Source organism: Pseudoliparis swirei, chromosome 16, assembly GCF_029220125.1.
Source record: "Pseudoliparis swirei isolate HS2019 ecotype Mariana Trench chromosome 16, NWPU_hadal_v1, whole genome shotgun sequence".
NCBI lineage: Eukaryota > Metazoa > Chordata > Actinopteri > Perciformes > Liparidae > Pseudoliparis > Pseudoliparis swirei.
The window spans coordinates 19,684,733-19,697,215 of NC_079403.1; the positions used below are offsets into that span (position 1 = coordinate 19,684,733).

Consider the following 12,483-nt stretch of genomic DNA (forward strand, 5'->3'; position numbering starts at 1 on the left):
GTGTACAGAAGGACAGATTTAGAGTTAAAATACATTCAATGAATATGACAGAGTGTATGAATAGTTCATAGTAGGCATATTCCACGATGCAGACCTCCACGATCCATCAGGCAGATGGCGGTAGAGAGGACGAGTGGGCGGAGTCTCAACAGAACAGTGGCGTAGTCGGTAGCAGGAATTCCACGACCCAGACCTCGATGATCCATCAGGCAGATAGGATCTATGCCGTCTCATAGGGTCCGATGACCCTATGAGGCCAGAGAAGGAAGGACTGAGAAAGCAGAATTAGTCACAATTCATCCCTAAGGAGAAAAAAAGAGGAGTACTCGTGCATCCTAAAACGTCCCTGGCAGCTATAATTTAAGACTCTAGGAACTACAAGTAGTCCTGCATTTAGTGGCGCGCTCTCTAGTGGGGGCAATATACTACTACAGCTCCTTAAGATATGATGGTGCATCACCAATCAAGGCTTTGTACATTAAGAGAAGAATTTTAAAGTGATTCTTGACAGCTAGTGCAGGAGTGATGTGATCTCTTTTTAGTTTTAGTGAGACAACAGCTGCAGCATTCTGAGATTTATTAGAGCAGCCTGATAATAAGGAGTTGCAGTAATCCAGTCTCAAGTAACGAACGGCGTGACCAAATTTTTCTGCATCTTTTGAAACAAGATGTGCCTGATTTTTGAAATATTACGAAGATGAAAGAATGCAATCCTTGAGATTTGCTTTACGTGGTTAAAGGCCCAAGTCCGATCAAAAGATAACGCCAATTCTTTACAGTGGTGTTGGATGCTAGAGCAATGCCGTACAGAAACCACATCACCAGATAATTGATCTCTGAGGTGCTCAGGGCCGAGTAAAAACTACTGTTTTGTCTGAGTTTAACATCAAGAAGTTGGGTCATCCATAGATTAACGTTGGTGGTTATCGAGCGTCATATCACACAATACAAATTGAGATCGATCTGATAAATATGCTCCAGTCTCTGTAACAGGATGTCATGGTCAATGGTGTCGAACGCAGCACTAAGGTCTAACAAGACCAGTACAGAGATAAGTTCTTTATCTGTGCTGTGGTGTTTTCTAAATCCTGACTGAACGCCCAAATAAATTATTATGATGTAGAAAGTCACACAACTGATTTACGCCACTTTCTCAAGGATCTTGGAGAGGAATGAAGGAATGTGGTCGTGACATTGATAATATCTAATAGAGAGCTGCCAATTAAAGGCAAACGTCATATACCATGATATATTACTGCAGAAATAAAATAAAAATATGGCCCACTCCTAGTTTCAAACAATCTACATTTAATAGCATGAATATGGCATTACGTGTCAAAACAAATTGAAAATGTGTATTCATTCTAACCCGTTAGCGCTGTATCTCGAGTGGTTGTAAAAAGATACAATATCTCCTCACATCAGATGCTTTCTTCTTCACTGGGCTCCAATAATTTCTCATACTCAGGTACCTGGAGAGTAGAAACATAAGGTGCATGTAATGTAGATACTGAGCTGAAGTGTATCAAGTTTGGTTCTTAAAACTGATAAAGTTATTATTGTAGGAGATTTTAATATCCATGTGGATGTTGATAATGATTGCCTAGGTGCTGCATTCATCTCATTGTTGGACTCGATTGGCTTCGCCCAGAGAGACAAAACCACACTCAGCCAGCCCTTGATCTTGTTCTTACTTATGGCGTTGACATTGAGCATTTGAAGGTCTTCCCACAGAATCCTCTTCTGTCAGACCACAACCTCATAACTTTTGAATTTATACTACCGGAGTGTACTCCGTTAGTCAAAAGTTTCTACACCAGATGTCTAACTGACAGTGCTGTGGCTAAATTTAAAGTAGCGATTCCTTCTGCATTTGATTCGATACCACGTCTCAATATAACAGAGGACTCCTGGTCTAACTTTAGTCCGTCCCAGATTGATCATCTTGTTGACAGTGCCATAGGCTCTCTGAGAATGACACTGGACTCGATAGCCCCTCTGAAGAAGAAGAGAGTGAGGAAGAGGAGGTTTGCTCCCTGGTATAACCCTCAGACCCCATAAAACTAAAGCAAACGTCGCGCTTGAAAGAGCATGATGCTCAACTAATCTGGAAGAATCCCGCTTAGTTTGGCGATAGTCTTCTTACTTATAAGAAGGCCTCCTATGCCAGAGCAGCCTATTACTCATCAGTAATAGAGAAAATAAGAACAACCCCAGGTTTCTCTTCAGCACTGTAGCCAGGCTGACAGAGAGTCACAGCTCTGTGAGCCCGAGTATTCATAGACCTCAGTGGTAATGACTTCATGAACTTCTTTAATGAAAAGATTTTAACTATTAGGGACAAGATTAATAATCTCTTGCCCTTAACCAGTGCCAATCTGTCCTCAAGTGGAATGGCCTTGGAAACCGCTGTATGCCCTGGTGTATATTTGGAGGGCTTTTCTCCCATCAACCGTGACCAATTATCTTCAACGGTTTCTACTTGAAACACGCTACCTGTCTCTTGGACCCCATCCCGGCGAGGCTGCTTAAAAGAGTTTGCCTTTAATTGGCAGCTCTCTATTAGATATTATCAATGTGTCTCTGCTAACAGGCCAATGCCACACACTCCTTAAAAGTGGCTGTTATTAAACCTCTCCTGAAGAAGCCCACTCTGGATCCAGAGGTGTTGGCTAACTACAGACCGATCTCTAACCTCCCCTTCCTCTCCAAGATCCTTGAGAAAGTGGTCGCAAATCAGTTGTGTAACTTTCTACATCATAATAATTTATTTGAGGCGTTTGTCAGGATTTAGAAAACACCACAGCACCGAGACAGCACTGGTGAAAATTACAAATGACCTCTTAATGGTAGCAGATAAAGGACTCCTCTCTGTATTGGTCTTGTTAGACCTTAGTGCTGCATTCGACACCATTGACCATGACATCCTATTACAGAGACTGGAGCAGTCGATTGGCATTTCAGGCACGGCACTAATTTGGTTTAAATCCTATTTATCAGATCGATCACAATTTGTATTTGTAAACGATCGATAACCACCAACGTTAATCACGGAGTTCCACAAGGTTCTGTGCTTGGACCAATTTTATTTACCTTATACATGCTTCCTTTGGGCAATATTATCAGGAAACACTCCATAAACTTTCATTGTTATGCAGATGATACTCAACTATATCTATCGATAAAACCAGAGGAGATCAACCAACTCGGTAAAATTCAAGCATGTCTTAACCCTTGTGTTGCCTTAGGGTCATTTTTTTTGATCAATCATACACCCCTCCTCCTTTTTTTCATTTTTTGACCATTCAATCACCCCTCCTGTTACCTTTATATTTACTAACATATTTTACCCTTTGGGTTCAATTTGACCAGCAATTAAAAAACCTCAGAAAATTATTAGAATTAATATTGTTTTCCAAGTTTAAGTGTGAGGCACTTTATGTTTGTTTGTTGACTACCGAAAAGAACACACACATTAAACATTGAATGGGGTCAAATTAATCCTAAGCGGGGAGGTGGTGTAATATTGATGAAAAATAAAATGAGGCAACAAACACAAAAAAAAAAGACATAAAACATGATGACCCCTGCAACTGTTAAACTCAGACAAAACTAGAGAGCTACTTGTAGTTCCTAGAGTCTTAAAAAGTAGAATGGGAGCCAGAGCATTTAGTTATCAAGCTCCTCTTCTATGGAACCAGCTTCCACCTTCAGTCCGGGAGGCAGACACAGTCACCTCATTTAAGAGTAGACTTTCCTCTTTGACAGAGCTTATAGTTAGGGCTGAATCAGGTTCACCTGGTCCAGCCCCTTGATATGCTGCTATAGGCTTATATATATGGGGACGTTTTAGGATGCACTGAGTACCTATCTCCTCTTTTTTCTCTCCTTAAGGATGAATTTTCATCTCTCAATCACACGTTACTAACTCTGCTTTCTCCCGGAGTCCTTTTGACTTTACGCCTCATGGGGTCGCCGGACCCTATGAGCAGGGCATCATATCTGCCTGATGGATCATCGAGGTCTGGGTGGAGTTCCTGCCCCTGACTACGCCACTGTCCTGTTGAGACTCCCCACTGTTAAGACTCTCCTCTCTCTACCTCCATCTGCCTGATGGATCGTGGAGGTCTCCATCGTGGAATATGCCTACTATGAACTATTCATACACTCTGTCATATTCATTGAATGTATTTTAACTCTAAATCTGTCCTTCTGTACACATTACATCTATTGCATCTGTCCATCCTGCGGGATCCTCCTCTGTTGCTCTCCTGAAGGTTTCTTTCTTTTTTCCCCCTGAAGTGTTATTTGGGAGTTTTTCCTGATCCGATGTGAGGTTTTGGGGCAGGGATGTCTATGTGTACAGATTGTAAAGCACTCCGAGACAAATTTGTAATTTGTGAAATTGGGCTATACAAATAAACTGAATTGAATTGAAGTGACAGAGATATAAAAAGCATTATTTACTGGAAAAAAGGGGCCAAAGAACTTGTAATCTTGGCGACGGGTCACGTTCCTGCTGTAACGTGTGCCGTGTTTAGTTTTGCATTACAATCTTTTAATTCCTGGTAAAAGTGCTGCTAAACCTCCATTTAGGAGCTGAGGTCCTATGTTTCAGTTTTTCAAGTGACCCTACCAACAGGTGATCTTCAGCTAAATGCATCTGTGGTTGTTGTTGTTGTTGTTCTTTATTACAAAGTCTAATCATATCTGATTTGCATTACGTTTTGAACGGCGGTTGTTGATATTGAAAACAGCCCTTTTTAAACGTAAAAAAAAAAATAGAATACATAAAAGATTTGAACTTATAACACTGTGGTAACTTTTAACTTGAGGACGTAGCATAAAGCAACTCGTACAGCCAGCCAGCTCTGAGAAACAGGAGGCAGCCTTTGACCACACGGTTCATGGAAGTCCGCTTGAAAGCATTCTGTCCTCCGGCTGCTTTCCGGTGGAGTTCTTAACTCTCTACATTTCTGCTCTGGAAAACAATTATTTTTTATTGTGAGGCTGATGCAGGATCTTTAAACTTCATTATTCCTACGCGATCACCTCCAACATAAATATTTGCTTCATTAATTTTCAGCACCACAATTGCGTTTGTAATTTAATTAATGGCGTTAAACAGCAGTGTTGGAAACCAGTAAAATAACAAAATAGTCTGCAAGCCAAAACAGGATCTTGAATCCCATATCTATTTATTTCTAACAAATAGTCTTATTTAGAAACTTTATTAAAGATGGATGACATTGTTTCTCCCCGTTTTCAACATCAACAACCTCCATCCATTTTTTCCTTTTCTTGTGAGGTCCCGGGACAGAGGATGTCGTGTATGTACAGATCGTAAAGCCCTCTGAGGCAAATGAGTAATTTTGGGAATTGAATTGATTGATTGACAGGCAGCCCCTCACCACTGACCAGTCATAGCAGACTCGGCTTTTGCAGCATGCAAACAGAATACATAATTGACAACATCAAAATAAATGTTTCAACTCAGAAAAAAAGATGAGAATAAGTCAGTCAAAGTCAGTTTTATTTGTCAATTTTCCATATGTGCAAACATACAGAAGATCGAAATTGCGTTTCTCTTCTGTCCAACATAAAGTGAATTGTGCAACATATAGACAACATAGAGTGCAAAAATAGTAAAAAACATGTGAACATATAGACAACATAAAGTGCATAGACAAACATGTAAACATATAGATAACATAAATTGTGCTAGCAGCATTCAGACATGTGAGTCTGAAAGAGGATGGGAGGATGGGAGAGAGTTCAGCTTCCTGACAGCCTGGTGGATGAAGCTGTTGGACAGCCTGGCGGTGTGAGCCGGAGGCTCCACCTCCTCCCAGAGGGCAGGAGGCTGAAGAGACCGTGTGAGGGTGGCAGGGTCACTCACAATCGAGGTCGCTTGCGGTGAGGGCGGGTGTTGTATATGTCCTGCAAGGATGGGAGGGGGGGGAGTGAGGCACCCATGATCCTTCCAGCTGCCTTCACTATGCGCTGCAGGGCTTTCCTGCTGTAGTCTGTGCAGCTTCCGCCCCACACAGTGATGCAGTTGGTCAGGATGCTCTCGATGGTGCCGCGGTAGAAGGTGCACATGATGGATTCTGCATTCCTCAGTTTCCGGAGGAAGTAGAGGCGCCTCTGTGCTTTCTTTGCCAGCGATGTAGTGTTTGCTGTCCACGAGAGGTCCTCACTGATTTCCACCCCCAGGAATTTGGTGCTGCTGACCTGCTCAATGTCCGCACCGTTGATGGTCAGTGGTGGGTGATGGGTGTGGCCTTTCCGGAAGTCAACAACGATCTCTTTGGTCTTGCTGTTGTTGAGCAGGAGGTTGTTGACTCCGCACCACGTGGTCAGAAGGTTGACCTCCCTCCTGTAGAGGGTCTCGTCATCCTTGGTGATGAGACCTATCAATGTTGCGTCGTCTGCAAACTTGACCATGTGATTGGTGCTGTAGCTGGTTTTGCAGTCGTGAGTCAGCAAGGTGAAGAGCAGAGGACTGAGCACACAGCCCTGAGGGGCCCCTGTGCTGAGTGTGATGCTGCTCGAGGTGTTGTTGCCAACACGTACTGCTTGTGGCCTCTCACTCAGGAAGTCCAGCAGCCAGTTACACAGCGAGGTGTTGAGCCCCAGCTGGTCAAGTTTGCAGATTAGTTGTTGTGGGATGATTGTGTTGAATGCTGAGCTAAAGTCTATGAACAGCATTCTTACATAGGAGTCTTTTTTGTCCAGGTAGGTGAGGGCTGGGTGGAGAGCAGAGCAGATTGCATCCTCCGTGGACCGTTTGGCACGGTATGCAAACTGGAAAGGGTCCAGAGTGGGGGGGAGAATGGATTTGATATGCGACATGACTAGTCGTTCAAAGTACTTCATGATTATGGGGGTCAGTGCCACTGGACGATAGTCGTTGAAGCAGGACGGAGTGGATTTCTTTGGCACAGGTATGATGGTGGTTACCTTGAAGCATGATGGAACAACAGCTTGTCTCAGAGAAGTATTAAAGACATCCGTGAAGACGTCCTTAAGCTCCTCTGCGCAGTCCTTCAGCACACGACCAGGGATGTTGTCTGGACCTGTTGTCTTGTGGGTGTTGATGGACGAGAGAGACCTCTTCACGCTGGCAGCAGACAGGCACAGAACCTGATCATGGGGAGGGGGCGGAGTCTTGTGTGGACGAGTGCTGTTCTGTGCTTCAAACCGGGCAAAGAAGCTGTTGAGGTTGTTTAGCAGAGATGTTGCTGTCGCAGTTCTGTGGCGTGGGTTTATAGTCTGTGATGGTCTGAATGCCCCGCCACAGGCTGCGTGTGTCTCTGCTGTCTTTAAAGTGCCGGATTATCTTTTTTGTGTAGACATTTTTTGCTTTCCTGATGCCGTGGGACAGGTTGGCTCTCGCTGTTTTCAGGTCCGTTTCGTCCCCAGCTCTGAAGACCCTATTTCTAGTCCTCAGCAGCCGATGGACTTCCCCTGTTAGCCACGGCTTCTGGTTAGCCCGAGTGGTGATGGTCTTTACATGGGTCACATCATCAATGCACTTGCTAATGTAAGAAGTAACAGTGTCTGTGTACTCCCAATGTCTGTGTGGTCGTTGTATGTGGCTGCCTGTTTAAACATTCCCCAGTCTGTTGAGTCAAAGCAGTCTTGGAGAGCGCAGGAGGCCCCCTCTGGCCACACCCGTACCTGCTTCAGAACCGGTCTGGAGGCTTTCACTCTGGGTCTGTATGCTGGCATTAGCATGACGGTGATGTGGTCAGAGAGACCTATGTGGGGGAGGGGGGAGGCCTTGTACGCTCCTTTGTGGGTTGTGTAGACCAGATCCAAAATGTTGTCTCCTCTTGTTGGGAAATCAACATGCTGGTGTAGTTTGGGAAGGACAGTCTTAAGGTTTGCATGGTTGAAATCTCCAGCAACGATGGTGAAGCCGTCTGGGTGAGCCGTCTGTTGTTCGCTGATGGCCTGATACAGTTCACAAAGTGCCGCATTTCTATCACTGTTGTTGGAGGTCGGGGGATGTAAACAGCGACTAGCAGAATCGCCGTAAATTCCCTCGGCAGATAAAAAGGACGGCACCTTACGATCATAAACTCCGCCAGTGGTGAGCAGTGTTTACATACCACGGCAGCGTCCCGGCACCATGCATCCCGGATGTAAACACATACCCGTTTCCCTCCATCAGCGAGGCTCTGTCCGCCGGTAGCATGTTAGCTGCTCCAGTCTCACAGCAGAGTCGGGGATGTTGTCGTTTAGCCATATTTCCGTGAAGATAAGCACACAGCAGTTCCTCACGTCTCGCTGCTCCGTCTGCAGCAGTCTAATGTGGTCCATTTTATTGTCCAAGGATCGCACATTAGCCATGATAATGGATGGTATGGCTGGACGAGTTGGCCTAGCCGCTAGCCTAGCTCGGGTTCCTCCGCGCTTACCCCTCTTCTGCTTCCTCTCACAACGCTTGCGGCGCCTCCTTTCTGGGGGAGGAGTGGCAGTCGAGTCCGGTGTGGTCGTAGGCCGGCGAAGTAATCCGTGCTCCGCGAGTGTTTCCGCTTGTTCAGCGTCCAGAGTGCCGTGTAGTTTGGTCCTGCCGATGGTTAACAGAACCTGGCGACTATATTTGGGTTCCGACGTAGACAGACGAGGCGAAGACGAACAATTTTTGGACGAACTTTTGCACAAACATTTAGAAACAGAACAAAACACCAAATGGTCAGGACAGAGAGGGGCCGCTGCATCCGTACGCGCCGCCATCTTACTGTACTGAATAATAACTGTGAATTCTGAAATGCATCCTAGGCTTCATAGCAGGTTCCTCTTAAAGCTCTTGCTATTTCACGCTTGAGCATAGTTTAAACAACTGAGGGATTGTTGAGGAGAAATATTTTACTGTCTCCCCGAAAATCTCAGTACAAGGACATGATCTTTGTTTACCACAGGTTATGCAGATCTATATTCATGTCACTTTTGCATCAACTTCTTTGTGGACAAACAGAGCCAGCTCACCTAATTCTGTCAACTGCTCTACATTTGTTCTGCAGTGGTTCTGGAAGGTGGTGAACGGTCTGTCCAAGGAAGAACGGGTTCTTCTGCTTCAATTTGTCACTGGAAGGTTTGTCTGTCTGGTTTCTACTAACACTTTTGAAATGGAAAAACATTTATGAATATCTATGAATTAGTCGAAAAGTATCCTTCTTTATTAGTTCCAGGGTTCCGCATGGTGGCTTTGCCTTCCTGATGGGCGGCAGTGGTTTACAGAAGTTCACCGTTTCTGCAGTGGCATTCAGCTCTGACCTACTGCCTACCGCCAGTACCTGGTAATGACTATTCCTGTCAGACTCTTTCTATTGACATAATCATATTCAAGCATGTAGGGTGTGAGTCTGCTCTTAGTCTGGAGTCCTTTTTAAAACACATTCTGTTATCCTTGCCTTGTCATGGTTTCGTGGGTGTTGTGACTCCACAGGCCACAGGAACCACCTGCCAGTCTTTGCCTTCAACAGTTTCCTGTTATAAAAAAATAAGAATGCTGTGGTATTTTTGTCATATTATTGGGGAATTAAATTTATTTAGAAATAATTGCCAATGAATTTCTTTACCAGAAAAGTTAAAATATTGATGAAAAAACATTTATTTATTCTGAAAGTATTTTCTCTATAAATATACTATATTATATATTGTTACATTTTCCCTTATATACAATTGTTTGCCAGAAAGAATCTTTCAACCCTCGAGTTAAATCACAAAGCACTAATTGTTTCCTGTTCCTAAATTCAAAGGACTGTGGTGATATATTGTGATGAACTTAAAAAATGAAGAAATACAGACCCAGTACGTGTACTCTACACACCTTAACTGAGGGGCATAAGCACTAGAGGGCAGTATGTCTCTTCAGTGTAGCTGGTAGTGATGTCCTCGTACACTGATGACAGTTTGAAAACAGGGAGAGGTCTCTTTATGGCAGAATTTGCAACAGGTAATTCATATCGCAGCAGGTCTTTCACGTGGACAGGCGTGAGACATCAGAACTCCTCCGCCAGCTCGATGAATGTTTTTTTTTCTTTTTTCCTCCACAGTATCAACATGCTGAAACTCCCAGAATACCCAAGCCAGGAGGTCCTGAGAGACCGGCTGCTGGTTGCGCTGCATTGTGGGAGCTATGGTTACACCATGGCGTAGTATCAGTCTCCCTGCTGCTACTCTGAGGGTTTGCAGACTCGTGCACACTTTCTGCAGCCAGGCGCTGCTTTTGCTGGACAACAAAAAAAGGGAAATTCAAATTGTTATGAATGAGCTGCTGCAGAGCCACACCAGACTGAATGGAGACCACAGAATCTGGATCTTCATACCGGTGACAACTTCTTTTCATTGAAGTTGGTATCTGATAATTTATGCAAATAACAATTGAATATCTTCTAAATCTGAACATGTAAAACATAATTGAAAAACATAATTTATACCATGAATTCTCTACTTAAATAGAATAAACACAAGACAACATATTCATGCATGCTTTCTGAATGTCAACAATGGATTTGGTTTCAGGAGCTTTCCATATGGAACCATTGTAGAATTGAATAGTTTCTAACATGGAATCAATCATTGCGATCAGATCCAAATCACTGTTGTCTTCAATGGTCCATAATCAGGCCCACATACCAGAAAACTGGTATGATAAAACAAAAACATTTCATTTTCACCTGGTTTTAAGATTTTCTTTTTTATCATCTCCATAAGAAAAAAAGTCCTTGTCTTTTAGGCTGGTAGCTTATGTCTACTACGAAAAGCCCTTCCCACCAGGGCTGGCGATTATCAGAGGTTTAAGATGCCACGGTGCCAACATGATACCTTGTTTTTTTATCCCATATGGCAAGAAACCAAAATCTCTTACTTTGTTTCACAAAATGATCCAAACTTACACAATACAGTAAAATCAATATGTATGAAAGTTATTATCATTTGATCCAAAGTCATCTGGTCAGTCTATATGGTTTCAGGGATGTGGAGCTTTAAATACGCTAAAAGAAGAAAGGCTGTGTCTATCATTTCATGTTGTAGTATAAAAATAGACCATCATTGGATCTATAGGACCCTGGCCCAGATCAAAAAGTACACTAACAAATATTGACAAGTAATGATCACTCTCATTTTTATGAACCTGTACTTTACAGATTGGTTTCAGTATTTCTAGTCTGGATATATTGAAATTGAGCTATTTTTAGAGCAACCAAAAAATATAAGATTCAGTATTTCCTCAGCTGAAGTTTAGTTCTGTGTGCAGAAGGATTTAAATGACCAGTTAACTATTTAAATCAAATACTCGTTGCAGGAGTCGGGTGGTGGTGATGATGGATTCGTGACCTTAGTATTTCTGAAATATATACTGTATGTTTGACCAATCGAATAGATGGAAAATAATGTTTCAAATAATGAACACCAATATAGGGGGTGCTGTCATTGTCGGAAAAAGTGTTTCTTTCTTGTTTTTAAAATAAGTGCTGAAATTAGAATCCACACTAAGGATTAAAGAGATCATGGATTTCTTTTGGAGTTAAATGCACTGTACTGTATGTAAACTGGAATCTGATCCCACTGTGATGAAACGTGTTTAAGGACTCAAAGCTGTATTATTGAACTTACTATAAGACCACGCCCCTCAAATGCTTTACGTTAAATGCTTAGTTCAAAGATGAAAAATTATTTTACATCATAAATCTGAGTTTTTGCTGTAATATCTATTTTTTCCAGTTTGGAAGACTTTCATAAGGAGCAATACGATATATCTACACGATAAGTGTTGGCTTGCAGTGCCGAAAGACAAAACCTGAAAACCTTCTTTAATTTGTATTTTTGCTGACAAAAATATGCTGAATATGCTGTGTTTTTATTCTTCTTGAGAGAAGGGCCGTGACATTTTCCTTTCATTTGTAAAGGGAGTGTAGATGTTGACTTAATATTTCATATTTTCTATCAGTGTTGTTTTGAGGACCTCGGCTGAAATGCTTTTGTAAACTGCTGTTAAATGTTTATTGAAAATTCATCCTTTATAGATATTTATGTAAATGTCTACAGTATCAAATTATACATATTCAAATATGTTGTGCTTTGAGATTTTATCCAATAAAAGTAATTTTGACAATCCTGGTGATCTGGGTGATGTTGCCAGCCGGCTGCAGAGGGAGACATGGCTCATGTTTGTGCGTATTGAGAGTGAAGAGAAGGTAGGTGTGCAGCCCTCTGGTGCGTTTGCCCATGGACCGGCACGTGGACCTGGGTAAACATATGTGGCCGCAGCGTGAGTGCTGTGTCGGGTCACCAGTTTAGAGCAGCCGGTCTACTGGTGCTAAATGGCCCCGAACCAGCATTCAGTGAGTCCAGCATCTGCTGCGGCTCATTAAACTGGCTGCAACCTCTGTTCTAGTATCAGACCAGTCTGGTCTCAACCAAAAGCCTTATTACCTTCGCATTGAAAATGCGGAAGGTTATGTTTTG

General features: G+C 42.9%; 1 protein-coding gene across 1 annotated transcript in view; it reads left to right on the forward strand.

Moving 5' to 3' along the window:
- The window catches only part of hace1 (HECT domain and ankyrin repeat containing E3 ubiquitin protein ligase 1), a 43,256-nt gene extending 31,124 nt beyond the window's left edge, over positions 1–12,132 (forward strand). Inside the window, exons 22-24 of the mRNA XM_056434487.1 lie at positions 9,033–9,103; positions 9,195–9,308; positions 10,068–12,132. Of these exons, the coding sequence (XP_056290462.1) occupies positions 9,033–9,103; positions 9,195–9,308; positions 10,068–10,170 (288 nt within the window). The 3' untranslated portion in view covers positions 10,171–12,132. The remainder of the gene's footprint in view (positions 1–9,032; positions 9,104–9,194; positions 9,309–10,067) is intronic.
- The last annotated feature ends 351 nt before the right edge of the window (positions 12,133–12,483 follow it).